This window comes from Miniopterus schreibersii (assembly GCF_964146895.1).
Source record: "Miniopterus schreibersii genome assembly, chromosome: 12".
Lineage (NCBI taxonomy): Eukaryota > Metazoa > Chordata > Mammalia > Chiroptera > Miniopteridae > Miniopterus > Miniopterus schreibersii.
In genome coordinates, this window is record NC_138112.1 from 35,716,525 (window position 1) to 35,734,010 (window position 17,486).

At 51.6% G+C, this 17,486-nt stretch overlaps 1 protein-coding gene across 2 annotated transcripts; it reads right to left on the reverse strand.

The window, feature by feature from the left end:
- Positions 1-1,980: 1,980 nt before the first annotated feature.
- On the reverse strand, positions 1,981-15,274 carry PLEKHB1 (pleckstrin homology domain containing B1). 2 transcript variants are annotated; one of them, XM_081153853.1, is made up of 8 exons: positions 15,125-15,243; positions 13,845-13,920; positions 12,325-12,477; positions 11,618-11,720; positions 10,488-10,527; positions 7,696-7,800; positions 3,824-3,923; positions 1,981-3,309 (listed from the first exon to the last, which is right to left on the reverse strand). In XM_081153853.1, the coding sequence occupies exons 1-8, from the start codon at positions 15,230-15,232 to the stop codon at positions 3,173-3,175; spliced, it is 822 nt and encodes a 273-aa protein (XP_081009979.1). In that variant the 5' UTR covers positions 15,233-15,243; the 3' UTR covers positions 1,981-3,172. The 2 variants fall into 2 exon arrangements, with proteins under 2 accessions (XP_081009979.1, XP_081009980.1); XM_081153854.1 differs by lacking the exon at positions 7,696-7,800 and having other exon boundaries at positions 15,125-15,274.
- Positions 15,275-17,486: the final 2,212 nt, after the last annotated feature.

Below are 17,486 nucleotides of genomic sequence, written 5' to 3' on the forward strand. Positions count from 1 at the left end.
TAGCTTTGTACAGGCAAACCTTGTTTTGTTGCTCACACAGATACTGCCTTTTTACAAATTGTTGGAGGTCTTTGGCAACCCGGCATCGAGCAAGTCTGTCAGCACCATTTTTCCAACAGCATTTGCTTACTTTGTGTCTGTCATATTTTGGTAATTCTTTACAATATTTCAAATTTTTTCATTATTGTACTTGTTATGATGATCTGTTATCAGTGATCTTTAATGTTACTATTGTAACTGTTTTGGAGCACCACAAACCATGCTCTTCTAAGATGGCAAACTTAACTGATAAATGGTGTATGTGTTCTGGCTGCTCTGCCAACTGGCCATTCCCCCAAAGTCTCACCCCCACTCACCTTGCTGTTATTTTCTTGGTTCACCCATAATTTAGCTTATACATACGGGTAATTAATTCTTTTTGAATAGTATCCATTTTGTGAGTGGAATATGTTAGTGGAACCACCTATTCTAGATTTTTAGTTTTTCCAGCACCTCTGTGACACTTGTACCTATTGTGGGTTTTTGTGTGAACATAAGTACACATTTCCATTGGGTGTACCCTAGGAGAAGAATTGATGAGTTACCAGGTGTGCCTGTTTGGCTCTACTGATGTTTCCAAAGCAGTTATACCAGTTTATATGAGATTTCCAGCTCCACATCAGTACTTAATGTTGTTTGTCTTTTTTACCTTTAGCCATTTAGGTGGGTATGTAGTGGTATCACATTTTAGTTCAAAACTTGGTAAAATCACTTTGCTGACCAAACAAATGTGTAGGCCAGAATGTGGCCCGTGGGGTACCTCCAGATTAGACTGTGTTGCCTGTGAGGGTTAACATTTCTCTTCAAGTGTATATTGAAAAATAATTTTATAATTGTCTGCTGGACAGTTGGAAAATTAAAAATTCATGCTGTGATACTGTTGTTAGTGGAGAAAATCTGAAGCAGACTGCATTTGGAGCATCTATTTGCATCCCTCTTGCCCTGTTCAGTGGGGTGAGTAGACCATGGCAAATGGTACCCCTGAAGCTGCAAAGGCACAAAGAGCCCTTAACCCAACTGTGGGAGGTTCTTTATAACCTGGCCACATTCACCACCTCTTCTCACTGTACAACATGCTGTGACATCAGACTGTATTCTGAACTTCATAGTGCTCTCAAGGCCAGTGTTCCAAGGCCTTTGCTCATGCCATTTCTTTAATCTGTTCTTTCTGTATGGAAAGCTCTCCCTCCCTCCTCTGCTTGGCAAACTCCTACTCATCCTACAAGGTTCACCCTAAATTTCTACTTCCTCTCCCAAAATTTTCCCCAGTTCCCTTAGCAGAGTCAGATACCTCCTCCTCAGAAGCACCATGTTCATCTCTTACCTCGTTGAATCATTGATGTTTATGTCCCCCTCTAAGTTGATGTCTCTGGGGATATGGCTGAAGTGGACACCTGTTTTTGCCACCCAGCTCACATCTATTTATCCTACTTCTGGGAAACTGCCCTAAATTTCCTTTTGGATACCACCCCATCCCTTCTCAAGCCCGTGTTTTTTTAGACCATCTTTCCCAGATCACCTACAGCCTCAAAAGACCTGATGCAAGATGGTTGTGTTTCCTTCCCTGACCACCTGGTCCCTGAGATCAACTCACTGACTCAAGTGTAGAAGGGTGGGAACGTACTGAGAAAGATCTCAGAACTCTCAGAAAGCAGGCTCACGCATTAGCTCAGATGACAAAGACCCTGATAACAGCCTCTCTCTTCAGCCCTCAGGGATGGCCAACTTCAACTTGCTACCTTATGGGTGGGGGAAAGCAAGATTCAGAAAGGTTAAGTGATTTGCCCCAAGTGGCTCAGCTAACATGCTGTCACCAGTTCTACCTGACCTTAGACTCCACACTTCTTACTATACCAGAGAAGGCACTATTAGGAGCTGAGTCATGGAGATGGCCTAGGGAGACAGGGCCCAGGGAGAACAAACAAAGCCAGAGCCAGGGCTAGAGCCAACCACACCTTTATTAGTCTCTGCAGCAGGGCGACTGGAGCCCCTATCTACAGGGGAACTTTCGCAGGCTACTCTGGCTACAGGGTAGGGATGTTAGCTTTTCTGTGGTGATTGGGACAGGCTGGGGGAGGAGGCTAGAAAGGGATCAAATGGGGAGACTGCTGGACCACCCGTAGGGAGGCAGGCACATATGGGGGCCTTCTGGTCTAAGACAAAGGTGGATCAGACTCCAGAAGTGAACACTACCATCTCCCCCAGAGTGGAGGAAACAAAGCCTAAGATGGTGACAGCCATAGCTGTGGGCACAGGGCCAAGCTTCTGGGGAGCAGAAATGCATTTCCTGATAGAGGTACCATCCTAGGGCTGGAGGTCCCAAACATCTCACCTGCCCCCTCAAAGCAAGGGGACCCCTGGTTCAGCTCAGTTGCTACCCCAGGCACCCTGACATGGGAAATAGGTGCTTAACACTGAAGGAACAGGGGACCCAGTAAGCTGGTAGTGGGAAGGATGGGACTAAACAGTGTTTTGGGTTTGGGTATGTGTATGTTAACAAAACAGGCAATATATTCTTTATGAAACTTCCTCCAAGAAAATCTCACATCTCCCCCTTACCCAGGAAGCTGCTTAACCTGCAGGGGCATAAAGATCTGACCCCTGCCCCACCCCCAGTCCAATTAAATGCCCCTTTAATTTTTGTGGTATGCCATGATGGTCACGGCTCTGCCCTCTTCTTGCCAACAAGCTTCTAGTCTACCTTCCTCACTCTCTGCCCTCATACTGTCCAAGGACTGATAACTGCCTTGTCAAGTGTTTAACTCCTGTTTTGCCCACCAAGCCTGGAGCCATCTGAGGAAGAACCCCAACTCCTGCGTCTCCAGCATCTGGGAAACGAAGCCATATGAGTTGTGTTTTCTGTGTCCTGTTGTGTTTGGGGGAAGTATATCCATGTGTCTGTAATGGATTTCTGGAGTGTCTGGCGGTAGATACAAGGATTTTGAGTTAAAGTTTTGTGCCTGGGATGATAGCTTCTTCCGACGTTGGGGGTGAGGGTGAGGAATGGAAGGGGATGATCCAAGCTCGGAATGACTAAATGGAAAAGAGGCGGCAAAAATTGGGCAGGGCTTGGGGTGGAGGGTGGGGTGAAGGAGTAAACTATGCGCAGGGTTCACGCACTGAGTCTCAGGGCTCAGAACCAACAGGGTGACCACATGAGCGAGCCCAGCGCTGCGCCGGTGGCGGCCCCCGCAAGCATGCCCATGGCCAGCGGGGCTCCGGAGCTGTAGCAGGGATCGTCCCGCACTACCACGTGAGTTACGCCGGGGCCTGCGGAGAAAGCCGGACACTTCAGAGGCGGGAGCAGAGCGATCATCGCTTGACTCCAGCCCAACCCAAGGTAAGGCGCTGAGCCCACTGTCCTGTTCCTAAGTCGGAGAAACTGAGGACTTAACGCGGTAAGGAAGTGCGCCCCGTCTCCACGGCTTCCAGGCCTTGGATCTGCTACGGATGTTCTCGGACCGTGGGCTACGGTGGAAAGGCGAGGGAACCCCGGGATCTCTAAAAACCTCCAGACCACACCTGGAGCGGGAGGCGGCGGCCATTCCCACATTAGCCACCAGGGGTCGCTACCAGCTCAGGAACGGGTATTGAGCGGCCTGGAAAGGTGAGGTCACTTTTGGAATGGGGAGGGGTTGTAGTCCCAGAGCTATCCCGAGTTCGGGATGGGGGGGGGGGGCTTTGTGGAGGGTACCTGGGAAAATCCGTGGTCACTAAAAGGATGGGGCCTGGTCCGGGTCTGACGCTGGAGGGAGGCAAGGGGCGGGCCAGGCCCGGAATTTACCTGCGTAGGGCGGTCCATAGTAGCTTCGAACATATGTGGCCTCGTGCGCGTTGGGGGACACCACCTCATAGTAGTCCTGGTACGGGCTGTAGACACGCACCTGGGGAGCCCAGCCAGGTCAGCTGCCTGGGAGCGCCCTGGCCCGGGTTTGGTCCCCTACCCACTACATCCAGCTCAAGCCCCTCTGGCCCATGGATCCGCCTCCCCAAGTTTAGAAATGGGTCTCCAGGGACAAGCAAACTCCTGGAGAAAAACCCTGCCTCTCCATAAGGTCCATGGTCCTTCTCTTTATAAAGCTCAGCCCCTATTATCCAGCTCCCAGTGATGCCATTTTCCTGCCCTGGCCTCCTACTTAGCACTCTCCTAATCAAAAATTCTCCATGGCTTCCAACATCCTTCATAGATAGTCCAATATTTGCTAGCAGCTCTCCAATGGTTCCATTTAGAAAAACCCAATGAATTTCTCTATTCTCCTAGTCACGGAGAGGGAGACCTGGCCAAACCCCAGGCCCAGGCAATAGAAGGGGGTTGGGGAGAAAGGAAGGGGGTTGATCCAGTAGGGAAAGGAAGTAACTAAAGTATTATCGAGCATCCACCATGTACCAGGTCCTGAGGGAGGTGTTCACATTGTCACCTCCTCTATTCCTTACCACAGGCATTATCATCACATTACCACAGAGCTGGGGATGGAGGTTCAGAAAGTGGTCAGTGATCTCTCTGGGAGGGAGGAATGCACTCCCTGCCCCCCTCTCTCCCCTTCCCATTAGATTTTTACTAACCCCTCAAAGCCTAACTCAGAAGTCACCCACTCCAGGAAGCCCCTCTGGGCTCAGAAAGAATCCTTTCCTCCCGAGTTCTCTGTGGGCTGTTCTTCTGCCTCTTGTTCCTATCCTTCCTCTGGGCCTTTCCTGCTTGTACCCCAGATGTGAGCTACCTATAGGCAAGGAATCAGATTTATTTGTGTAACCAGTAGGGTCTAGTGAATGACAAGAATAAATATTTGCTGAATTAAACGGAAGCTCCTAATCCAAGCCCCTCATTTTACCTACAGGGGAGCAGTCCTGGAGGATCCCCTTCTCCCCGGCTCCTCCTTCTTAGCCCCCTTCCACCTTCTATCTCTTTCCAACTGGGCTTCACACCTGAATGGCCGAACTCCTCTTTGAAGTGCAGGTGTCTTAAATTCCACCCATCTCAAAGTGATTTCATCATCCTTCCATTCCCCCAAACCTGCCCTGTAAATTCTTTTCTCTAAATGTCACCACCACGCACTCAAACCAAGACATCACGTTGGCACCCTTGTCTTCACACGCTCCTCTTCCACATCCTGTCAGCCACTAGGTCTCATGACTTTATCTTCTAAATATGCTCTTCTGTCCCTCCTCTTGGCAAATGCCAAGAGAACAAGCCATTGGTTTTGGTAACTTGGCAGCTGTGGGTGACCTTAAAAAAACACTTTTCAGAGGAGTGATTGGGGAAAGAAGCCAAACTATAGGGGGTTGAAGAATGGTTGAGAGGTGAGGGAGAGAACCAACATGTCATGACACCTTTTTCAAGTTTAGCTGTAAAGGGTAGTTCTCAAGTACACCTTGTGATTTCAAATCTCCAGGCCATTTCCCATGGATGGGAATGCCTTTCTCACCCTTTTTTATTCAACTACCTAACTTTGAGAGTCAACTCAATTATTACTCTTCCTGACCCTCAGGTTCTGTTGAGCTCCCATCTGGACACCCATTGCCCTTAGACTCCCCTCATCTCAGCAAAGCACCAGTCACTCAGTAGTGTCATTGTTTGTATCCCTGTGAGTGTGAATCTCTCTCATCAGACTTGTAGACATCCCCATCACCACCACCAAGGGCAGGGACTGAGCCTAATCAGGCCTGATTGGAACACGGTACATGCCTAATATATTTAATTTATCTCAAGTGAGTCAAATACAGGGCCAGACTGGAACTAAGGTCACCCAACTCTAAGTCTACTTTCAAGTTAGAGACAATGACCAGCCCCAGGGCAATGCAAGAGGCTCAGACAAACAAAGCTCAGTCTCAAGTGACTTCCCTCACTGTGCTCCTTCCCCAAGGGTGATCCAACAGGGATTTCTGATGGGGGTGGCCAGGATCTGAGCTCTGAGCCTAGAAAGGGGCTAGAGAGGTCTAAGCACTCATCTCCAATTTTACCGGTAGGGAAGCTGAGGTCTAGAGCGTACACCTCTGCAGCTGCACAGGGAGCCAGTGGCCCTGTCAGGCCCTGGAGAGAATGGAAAACACCACCTCATGTCCCTGTAGGCCACATGTTTCTACCCTCCAGGCCCGGGAGGCCCAGAGGTAAAGTCATGTGGGTCACCTGGCAACGGGGAAGGGGATCCCCCAGAGACCTCAAGGACAGAACCAAAGGACTTGATTCTGGGTCCTATCCCTCTCCACAGGCCCAGGCCCTTTTGTGAGTAGGGATAGGGTCGTGTGACTCAGGAGGTCACATGCAAATAGATCCCTTCCCTGAGAAAAGCTGTTGTGTACTTACTATAAGATTTTAAAGGTTAGCAGCCTTTTAAATCCTATTTTTAGGAATCCCTACTGTAAACAAATTTGAATCGTAGTTTGGGCCTGGGGGATGCCTCAGAATGCAGGGCTGAGAGTTACTGATGAATTAAGTGACCTTGGTCAAGTTATGACCTCTCAGAGCTTCAGTTTTCTCATCTGTAAATAGGGGCAGTCTTTCCTTCACTGTCCACTCCCTAGCCACGGCGAGAATCCAGCAGAGCCACGCTGAAGCTCTAGAGCCACACTAGGGTGGTCCTAGTACTTCTGGGCTCAGTGGTTCTTGCACATCAGATCACCAGGAGAAAATTTTAAACCACAGATTTCCAAAGAAAATTCAGAGCATCCAGAGATAGGATCTGAACATTTGTGTTTTGTTTTTTTCTAAGTCCTTAAGTGATTCTAATGCACAACCACATTGAGCAGCACTGTGCTAGAAAAAGAGCTCACAGTTGACTATAAGACCACAGGTACTCTAGGGGAAGCCCCGGCCTTGCCCAGGCTGAGCACTGGGGACAGAGAGAGGATTCATCCCCAAATCCTGCTTTCCAGAAACACTGCGGGGTGGGCAGGGAGACAGGGATTAAATGATAAAATGTCATAGCAGAGGATTTTCACTTCCTCCCTTTATTAATCCACTTGTTCGCTCATTCGGTGAATATTCCTAAGGCCTACTTGTGCCTGTCCCTTATGCACCAGGTATAAGGAAGGACACAACAGACTGTCCCCATCACTAAGTAGTCTTTGACCTCTTGCTGTATACCCAGCACTGTGCCAGGCTCCACAGGGGCAGAGCTGATCAGACCTGGTCCTTGCCTTGGAGGAAGTTCCAGGTCTCATGGGAGAGCAAAGACAGAAATAACAGATTTGAAACCCGCAGAATGAAGGCAGTACTAAGTATTGGTGCAGTGAGCTGTGTGTGTGTTTGTGTGTCAATGCCAATGCCTGGAGGTCTGGGAAGTCCTCCCTGAGGAGGTGGCAGTCTTTGAGGTGGGTCTTACAGGATAAGCATCAGTGTGTCAGGTGAATGTGGAAACTAAGGGTTTTTGCAGCAGAGAGAACGGCATGTGCAAAGGCTGGGAAGAGGGAAAAGGTCTGGAGCAGCTAGGAAGAGGGTACAGCAAAGCAGTCGGAGCACAGCGGACGAGGGGCCTGTGGTAGGCGAGACTGGCCCAGGCCAGATCCCAAGGGCCTTGAAAGCAGGGTTGTGGTTGATGTCCCATGGATGATGGGAGCCATGGAATGTTTGTGAGCAGGGAAGGGATGTGACCGGGCCCAGTTTTGGAGGCACATCCTGGTGGCCAGGATGGAGGCAGGGAGGGCTAAGTCAGCACTTACCCAGATTCGCCTCTCAACATTACAGGGGCTCCACGAGCTGGTCACACACCTGACCTTGGGGCAAACCCGGCGGCTTCTGGGAGGGACGGTGGCTCCAGCTGGGGCCTGCTCAGGCCACAGAAACCCAAGAGGGAGGAGGAAGGGAGGTGTCAGAGGCCCTCTACATCTGGAGAGACTCACAGTTCTTCATAGGCCCTATCACAGCCCTCTGCCAGCTGGGCAGGGGCTGGGGGTGTCTTCTTCCTCCTCAGCCCATGTTGTAAAGGGGGAGAGAGAGGCTAAGAGGGGGTGATGGTTTTGCCGGTTACTCAGAGAAGGATCAGTAGCATCTCTCCAGAATCAGTCCAGCTTCACCCGTTTCAGGCTGCTGAGGCTCCCCATCTCCAGAGAAGACAAAACAGCTCTGATCTGCCCTCCCAGCCACCTGCCTCCTTCACTGGCCCCCCCAGCTTTGCCCCTGGGTGAGCCCCAGCCCTGTGTTCCCTGGGACAGCTGGGGTCAGGGGCTCCTCCTCAAGCCTCCACCCAGAGTGGGGTATAAACCTTATAAACCTGCAGGATGTGAAGAGACAAAGCGCAGGTCACTCCCACATAGGGTACAAGACAGAGAGAAGCACCCCCCCCAGGCATGAACACACAGAGACAGGCAGACACTGGTACAGGGATACAGAGGCTCAAACACACCCCTCCGGAGCAGGCCCTGGGACCGGGGGGATGTGTGTGTGTAGAACAGTGAGAGGTGGAGTAGAGGATCTAAGCAGAGGTGTGGTAAGCAGAGCGGCAGGAAGGCAGACAGGAAGAGAAGGGACAGGGCAGCTTCATAGAGTCACAGAGTGCAGAATGGTCCGACCTCCCTTCCTTCCACCCGCCCCTCCTGGGTGCGACTGATTCGCCCTGCATTGGGGGGTTTGGAGCTCAGAGCTAGTTTAGCCCAACTGGGGGCCCCTCCACCCTGCTGACCACTGCCCCGGCCTCATCACTCCTAGCTTTCTCTAATCCAGCTCTACCCAGAGGCCTGAGTCTGCTCCCCAAAGTGTGACCACAGCCCATCCTGCTTAATGACCTTTACTGTTCCCCACAACCCTGGGATAAAGTTCAGTTCCTTTAACTAGACTTCAAGGCCCTTTGTGACATAGCTCCTCAGAAGTCATCTTTCCCATTTCTTTCCTTCCACACCTTACCCTCCAACCAGGCCAGACTCCGGGCCCCGATACACACAAGCGCACACACACACAAATGCACATGTCACCTCCCTGCCTCTGCTCATGCAGTTTCCCTCAAAACCTCACACTGACCTAGATTCCAGTACAGGCCTTTTCACTGACTTAAAACTATGAGATTTTGGACAAATCACTCCCCCTCTGAACCTCAGCATCCCTATCTGTAAAATGGGACTAAAAACATCAACTCCTGCCAGAGTTGTTGGAAGATTAAATGATATAACCGATGTCAGGTGCTCAGCAGCATGCCTGGCCCTCAGAAGGTAGATGTCTGAGGGCGTTTCTAGATGCATCCTAGTTTCCCCTGCTACTTCCCAGTGGACTTTCTCTCAAGATGAGTAGACTCCACTGTGCCACAGATAGAAGGAGCAAGCACAGAATCCGGAGACAGGCAGATGGAGGTCAAGGCCAAGTTGGGCCACCCTTGAGCTGGGGGCTTTGGACAGCTCCTCAAACCCACACCTTATTAAGCTCTATTGGCTCTACCTCCTAAACATGTCTTATCCTGTCAGCTTGTCTCCGCCAGCAGGGCCTTAGTCCAGGCCTCCAGCTGGTCACCTGGACACTGTCCCAGCCTTTTAACCAGTCTCCAGCATCCACTTTTACCCTCTGCAATCCATTTCCAGCCAGACTATCTTTTTAAAAATACAAATCTCGCCTGACTTGTTCATGCCATGCCCCTGCTTAAAAACTTCCAATGACTTTCTGATGCTCTTAGGAGAAACTGACATCCTTAACACAGCCCCTAATGCCTGGCCCTGCCATCCCTCCTCCCCCACTGCCCTCTCACTCCCTGAGCTCCAGCCACCCCAGACTTCCTTTTGTTCTTCAACTTGCCAAAGTCTTAACCCCTCTCAGGGCCTTTGCACATGCAGTTCCCGCTTCCTGGAAAACTGTTCCATTCACCCCACCCCACCGCTTTCACCCAGTCTATTTGTTTATCCTTCAGGTTTCATTTTAAGCCTTGTCAGGCCACCAAGATGGTCACACACTGAATGTACACTGTATGTCTCCGTCAGAGCAGTTACCACCACTGCAGTAGAATAAACAACTGTACAATTAGTTGCTTCACATCTGGTTTCCCACTAGGTTGAGTTCATAAGGGCAGGGCTCACATCTACTGAGTTTACCTCAGATCCCTGACCCCTTGGCACAGTGCCTGGCATATAGTAGAAAGTCAGTAAGTGTTTGTTGTGTACATGAATGAAGCTCAGTCTTATCATTTGCAGAAAGGGCACAATAACCCTAACTTCACAGGACTGTTGTGAGGAAGGAATAGCTGGAATTGCACCTGTACCACACCTGGCACATAATAGTTGCTCGATAAAAGACAGTTCCTTTTCCCCAACTCACATGCCACCCCGTCCTTGGAGGCCTCTCCCTCCTCTGAGCACCAGTGGTCTGTCTTCTGTTCTTTTCTACTTGGGACTCAGGGCACCTGAGTCTGCACAAGTCTCTTCACTCACATATATGAGAACTGAGAACTCCTAGCAGGTGGAGACCGAATCTGAGTCACCCATGATTCCATGGCAGGTAGGGGTGGGGAGGAGAGAAGGAGGGAGTGGGGGCTCACCGGGGTGGAATTCATCTCCAGCAGTGCCGTCTTCCACGCTCTGCAAAGCAAACCCAACCAGACCATGAGGGGGTAGTTTGGGAGAAGGGGGATGGGCCCCTACATTTTAGATTTAACTCCCCCACCCAGCCTCTAGCCCCAGTCTCTTTCGAAGGGGGAGATATTTTGTGTATACAAAGGTGACCCCCTCCCCTGCCCCAGTCACGTGGACGGAGCCCTCAGTTGAGCTGGAAACTCGTAATTTATTCTTAGTCCATAGTTTTACCCTTTAGAAGGTCCAGTTTCCCCATGTAGACAATAGACAACTGGGCCTGGGGGTCTCTTAGGGACCTTCAGATTCTGACATGCCTGGGCCGGTTTTCTAGCTACAGGCTCCCCTCCACATCCAAAACCTACAAACAGTTCCCCAACACTCTGACCCCAGAGCCCTGGAAAGGCCCAGTGGACACAGGACAATTGGGCTTTTGTTGGTTGCCATGGCACCTGTCTGGGGTGGACAAGGCTGCTCTGTGCCTTGTCTACCCAGAGCTCAGCTTCCCCCACTCCCACACACCCCATCTCATTCACTCTCCTATAGTGCAAAGGCCAACTGACCCTCTGCCAGAGGGTAGGAAGGGAAAGAATGTGAGTGAGCAGCCAGCGCCTGAAGAAGATACGCCCAGTCTCACAGTATGGACCTGGGTCTGACATTGGGGTGCCCCATGATGGCAGGCTCTCTCTGTTAGGCAGGCCAGTGCCTACCCCTCAGATCAGTCCCCCACGAGGACATCTTCTCAGGAGGGTGCTTTGAGGATGCCACAGGGCTCTGTTCCTTCGTATCACCCCTAAGTGAGGGCTCACTTCAGAGGCTGCTAAAGATCTGACTTCGAATGATCAGAGGCCACACACTTGATGAAGGTGTGCACACTCCTCCCCCAACAATCCTGAGTTCATCATAGACCATGTGATGAGTTTACTGGGTATCTTACTAATCACCATGAGCCACCAAATCCACTCTTCCAGCCTCCACCAACCTGACTGGTCTGTCTGTCCCCTCTTCTTAACCTCAGGGAACCAGAAGGCCCATGAGGAGGAGGCATCTGATCACATTCCCCAAGATCCCATCCCATCCTCTCCTGGGAGCAACTCACATGGCATCATCCTTAGTCTCCGCACACAGGTGCAGGCGGGAGCCCTCCCGTAGACTCACAGTCAGCAGGCCATCTCGGCTCCGGCCCTCTGGGGGCTGCACATCTAAAGGCAGACACACAGATAAGGAGTTTCCATGGGGCACAGGCCCCAGGTCCCCCCAGTAAACCAGGAACAAGAATAGGAACCAGCTTCTCTGGGTTCTGTTTATTGGCCGTTGCCAACCTCCTCTGATCCCACACACTTTCTTTGGGATTCTGTTCTACTTCCTAGAGCCTTTCAACCCTTCCACATTGCCCGCTTCTCTAGTTATGTACATTTAGCTCTCAGTAACACTGTTTATAATTGTGGCCTTAGTCTTGTTGAGATTTGCTGTGTGACTCTGGGCCAGTCACTTAACTTCTCTGAGGCTCTTTTATTTCCTTTCATCTTTATCCAGTTCCTACCACCTAGAGGGCAGGAACTGTATTGGATTCACCTCTGTGACCCCCAGCATAGGGCCCAGGGTCCAGCACAAGGTAGAAACTCAGTAAGGACCTGATTTCCTAATTCATACCCACATGAATTGGAGCTGATAGAGGCCTAGAAGCAATGTCTTTATAAGCCCTCTGAAAGTTGCAAAGAGCCTTCCAATGCAGGTGTTCTCAGACAGACATGATGGGAGGGGCATACCCATAGTCACAGTGCCAGAGAGGAAAGGGCTTCTCACCGTGGCACTCCTGGCCAATCTTTATGTTGCGGACATTGAAGCGGATAAGCACACGGTCCTCCTCATCCTGCGCGGTCTCGTCCTGGTAGTAGCCCAGGGTCCCATCCAGCCACAGAGCGAACCAGTTCCGTTTCCAGCGGCGAAGGATAGAGCCTGTGCGATATTCCAGACCCGCCAGGCAGGCTGATCGCAGAGCCTGCTAGGGGCGGGAACCCTGGCTGGGCTCCCAGAGTCCCCTTCCCCAGTCCCCCAGAGTTGTAACCACCCTTCCTTGTCTGTCCCCTGAAATGACAGCAGGTCCTCTTTCTGTCTTGCTCACCCACTGCCTCCTTTTAGGCCTAACACAGAGTAGGGGCTCTGTAAATGTTTTGAATGGCAAATGAATGGCCTGATTCCTCCCTTGAGGGCTTCCAAGGCCTAGCACCAGGTCACTTCAAGGGCAAAGACCTCTACCTGCCATGAGCCTCCATCTTAGCTCTTATCTCTGACTTGTGTGACAGTCATTCACGTAGTGTCTGCCTCTTCCAAAAACCTGGGAGGGGGTCCACAGCTGGACCTTGGCTCAGTGTTTGCTGAACTGAATGAATTGAGAATAGGTCATGGAGGGGAGTAGAGGGCTCCTAGCCCAGGGGAGCTCTTGTTAAGATCATGACTCTGGTCAGAGTACGGGTCCAGAAGCTGAGCTCTAGCTTCAGACATTTTGCAATTGGAAATCTTAACAGAAAGGGCAAAGACATACGAGAGCTTCTTAGAGCCATATGGATTCCAAAGCACAGAGGCATTTTTCATTTTGTTCTGAGCCCTGTTATGTGGGCAGCCCTGGACTTGGAGTGGTGTGGACACACAGAGGATCAAACCCAGTCCCTGCTCTTGAAGAGCTCACAGTCTGAAGCCTGCATGGGTTGGGGGGTGGTGAGACCCACAGTTATAAGGAGATTGATGCTATAACAAGAGTATGGAAGAGGCACTAGGGATCAGAGGAGTGAGCCTCTAAATCAGTTTGGTGTTACATCAGGGGCTTGGGTAGAGGAAAAGTCAGAGAAGGCTCCTCACAGAAGGGGATGTTTGAACTGGGTCTTGAAGAATAAATAGAAGTTTACCAAGCAGTCAGGAGTAGGAAGGGCATTCCAGGCACAGGGAAAAGTGTGGACAAAGGGGGGAGCATAAAAAAGGCCTGGCTTGACCTGGCTGCTGTGGCTCAGCTGGTTGAGCATCAGCCCATGCACTGAAGGGTCACCAGTTCAATTCCCAGTCCGGGCACATACCCAGGTTGCAGGTTTCATCCAGGGTTGGGGTGTGTACGGGAGGCAACCAGTTGATGTTTCTCACATCAATGTTTCTCCCTCTCTCTCCCTCTCCTTTCTTTTCCCTCTAAAATCAATAAAAAACTTTTTTTTTTTTGAAAGGGCCTGGTTTCTTCAGAGAAGGGTTCACTGTGGCAGGCCCAACAAGCCACTTTCCTCACCCCTTCCCCTGGACAAGGTGCAGGACAGACAGGGGCTCGGCCCAGGTTCACTTACTCTGTCTCCACAGCCAGCCGCCCCTCACCAGGGCCATTTCTTCAAAAGGACTTCCCAGGATGGAGTCAGGCGGGACCTGTCAGAGGGGCCACAGGACACACAGGCCTCATCAGCAGTTCCAGAGCAGCTCTGGGGAGAGAAGCCCCAAGCCCTGTCCTCCCTGGGGGAGTCACCGAGGAAATGTTTAAGGGAGTGTAAGTAAACAAAGCAGGCCTGCCTTTCTCCTCCCCATTCTCTGCTCCAGGCAGATAATGGCAGCTCTGTCCTGTGGGGTCAGCAGGGCAGCCGCCACTGTGCTGGGGTGGGGGTGGGGTCAGGAGCCTGGATTCCAATCTCAGTTCCATAACCTTGGCCAGGTCCCTTGTTCCTGGCCTCTCTTTCTAGATCTGTAGAAGTGTGTCTGTGAGGCAGGTAGAGGCTGGAGTGAGTAACTCATAAAATGTTAGAATCCTTGGAATTCTGAAATGCTGGCAGCACAGAATATTAGAATCACAGCGATAAATGAGGGACCTTCATGATAAGAAAAGCCTCCCTCATATTTGAACCCCACTGGAGCCATTTATAAAGTGCATAAAATAATGTTTCAATAGCAGATGACTGAGCACTTTGCCAGGCACACTACTCAGTGCTTTTGTCTATTATCTCATCAAAGCCTCACAACAATCCTTGTCACTCCCAGGACACTGGGGCTTGGAGAGGACCAGTCACTTGTGCAGATCCCCTTGATTTGTAAGCACTAGAGCCAGGATTCACAACCAGCAGTCCTAGCTTCTAACCATGATACCAGTAGGAGCTTTTAAAACTCCAGATACCCAGGTCATACTCTATTAAAAACTAAGCCAGAATATCGGGGGGTGGGAAGCAAGCCTTGATAGTCTTTAAAGATCCCCAGCTGATTCAATGTGCAGCAAAGTTTGGGAACCACTTCACATACTAGATTACCTTACCTTGTCCCCACTCTCACTGTTAGATGAGTACGAAATTTACTCCTATTTTGCAGATACACAAATTGAGCGCTAGCTACATCGACTTGTCCACGTATGTGATGGAGCTTGGATTGGCATCGAGGCGCACTCTGTTCCTGAGGGCGACTTACCAGCCAGCAGGTGCCTCTGCCCCTCCCCCACTTGCTGCGTAGCAAGGGCTGGCACACCTGGGCTGGAAGGCCCAGCCCTGTCCCCGCGTCTCCTGCCGCTCCCTCCCATTTCCAAGCCCTGACACAGGTAAGACAAGAGGGCCAGGTGCACACTCCCTCTCCGGCCTCCCCCTGATGCACCCACCTGTCTACACCTGTTGCAGGATGCTGCTGCCAAAACGCCGCTACTTGATGCTGCTGCCACCCAACCCTCTGCGCCTGCGCTGCGTGAGCCCCAGAGCTCCTGGGGCATCGCACTCCCTAGACTACACCCCGGCGGGGGACTCGCTGCCCCGGCCCCGCCCCCGGGCCGCCTCCCCCCCCCCCCCGGGAGGGGGCGTGGCCTGGAGCGATGTGCGGTCCTCAGGCCTTCTGGGCCTTGTAGTCGGCAGCTCTGCGACCCGGCAGACGCAGCTGCCCCTGGGTGGCAGCCCTGTTCTGCCCCGGAGCTCGGGTGAGAGGCCGCACCTGCGATTTTATTTTGCTGTCAAGACATTTGTTCACTTATTTATCAAATACTTTTTCCTAAGCATCTTGAACTCACTTTCTAGAAAAAAAGTTCAAGGAGAAGCCAGGCCCCTAGTTATGCCGTGTTTTCTCAATACTCAGTTTGCACCTGGCACTGCCCTGGGCGCTAGTGGAGGGCACATCCAAGCATCCCACAAGGCCCTTCCTCTTTCCTTCCCCAGCTTCCAGTCTGGTTGGGGAGTAGCATGCAACGTGAACACACAGTTAGAGCACAGGGTGTAATTTGACAACGGGAAAGAAGAGTCTGACTTTGCCCGAGAGGTTCAGGAAGGCTTTCCAGAGGAGGCAAAAAGGGGCCTTGAAGGACGAGTAGGAAACCTAGGAGACTCCTATGCACACTAATCAAGGAAGTTCAAAAGAGTGTCCCTCCGGCCGCTGGAGTGGCTCAGCTGAGCGTCTTCCTGTGCACCGCAAGGTTTCGGGTTCGAGTTCCAGTTAGTGCACATACCTGGGTTGAGGGTTCGAACCCCAGTCGGGGCAGGTAGGGAAGGCAACCAATCGATTTCTGTCTCTCTCTTCCTGTCTCTAAGCATGTCCTCGGGTGAGGATTTAAAAAAAAGTGTCCAGTATCTCAGTGTGTTTGGGAAGTAAAGCGCAGGGCTGGGGAAGGCATGGGGAGTGGCAGGTGATGAAGCTGCAGGGGCTGCAAGGATATGGCATGAAGGCATTAGATGATAGGCTCAAGAGCTTGGATGTTATGACATAGTGACTGGAGCTTGGGGCTGGGGGTTTCAAGATGAGGAGTTAGGTGGTCTAATTTGTGGATTGGAAAGGTACCTCTAGGACAGTAGAAAATGGATAGAGGGGGACCCAACTGGAGAGAGAAGACTGTTTCTGCATCTACCACCTCAGCCTGCCCTTCCAGGATCATTTCCTTGACTAGCTCAGCCACAAACCCCCACCTACAAGCAAAACAAGGATGTCATTCAGAGAACAGGGCCTGTCAGGGCCTGAAAGGTTCCTGGTCCGATCCCCTATTTGAAAAGGGCACCCACCCTGCCATAGGCCCTTCCTCCTATCCCAGAGACTTCTTCCTTACCGGGGCTGCGGGGCTCATGGTTCCTGGGCGGCCAGGGCAGCATTTCCCAGAAGGCTCCTGCAGGGGGGCATTTCCCTGAGCGCCTTAGAGATAAGGGGATCAGGACGGCGCTACCAAGTGGGAGCCAGAGGGGGGAGGCAAGGAATGGGGGCACATAGATCCTAGAGAAAGCCATCTCTCTTCAGTCCCTTCCCCACCTCCCCAACTGATCTGGGCCTCAGACCTTCAGTTTGCTGGATAACAAACAACTCGTCCGTGATTCCAAGGGGTCTTGACCTAGCATCCCTGTAATTCCCCTGGGAGGGAACAGCCGATTTTCCTCCCTCGATCAGGGCTGGGGCTAAATTTTCTTTCTCCAGTGGGGCAGGACAGTGCCACTACCCCACTCTTGGCTGCACAGCCTGCCCCTTTAAGCTCCCTTCTCTCACTCTTGGGTTTCTGTAATCCTGACCTCAAGCCACCCGGGGCCCTTGGGCCCTTCGTGCAGTGCGTGACTTGCTGGAGGATTCCCCATGGCCGATCCTATTAGCCACTGAGCTCATCCCCTCCTTGCAGCCCCAGTTACCAGCTTTCCCAAACCACACTGTTCTCCACCCTGTGCCTTTCTGTCCCTGGAACATTCTACCTTCTCCAAGCAAAAATTTCCGCCCCCACAGCAGAAGGATAGAAGGACTGAAGAAAGGAACAAAGGAAGAGAAAGGTGGAGGTGGCCTCAGGGAATCTGGATCTAGACCCCTCACCCCAGCTCTCCTTGCTCCCCTCCGTGAAGGGCTGTTTGGCTCCTTCATAGAGGGGTGGGGGTGGGGGGAGCAATGCAGACAGCTCTAGATTGCATTCTCTGGATTTAGCAACCAGATGAAAAGATTCTCCAGCAGCAGCAGCAGCAGTTTTCAAGGGGAAGACTCACCCATCATCCTCCCAAAGAGGGGGAGCTATGACA

Bases quoted from the DNA above. Each gene is read 5' to 3' on its own strand.
- PLEKHB1 (XM_081153853.1), bottom strand. From the start codon at position 15,232: ATGCCCCAGGAGCTCTGGGGCTCACGCAGCGCAGGCGCAGAGGGTTGG. The intron at 12,478-13,844 runs GTAAGTGAACCT...AATATCGCACAG, and splicing joins CGGCTGGCTGTGGAGACAGA to GCTCTATCCTTCGCCGCTGG. The intron at 11,721-12,324 runs GTGAGAAGCCCT...GTCTGCCTTTAG, and splicing joins GATTGGCCAGGAGTGCCACG to ATGTGCAGCCCCCAGAGGGC.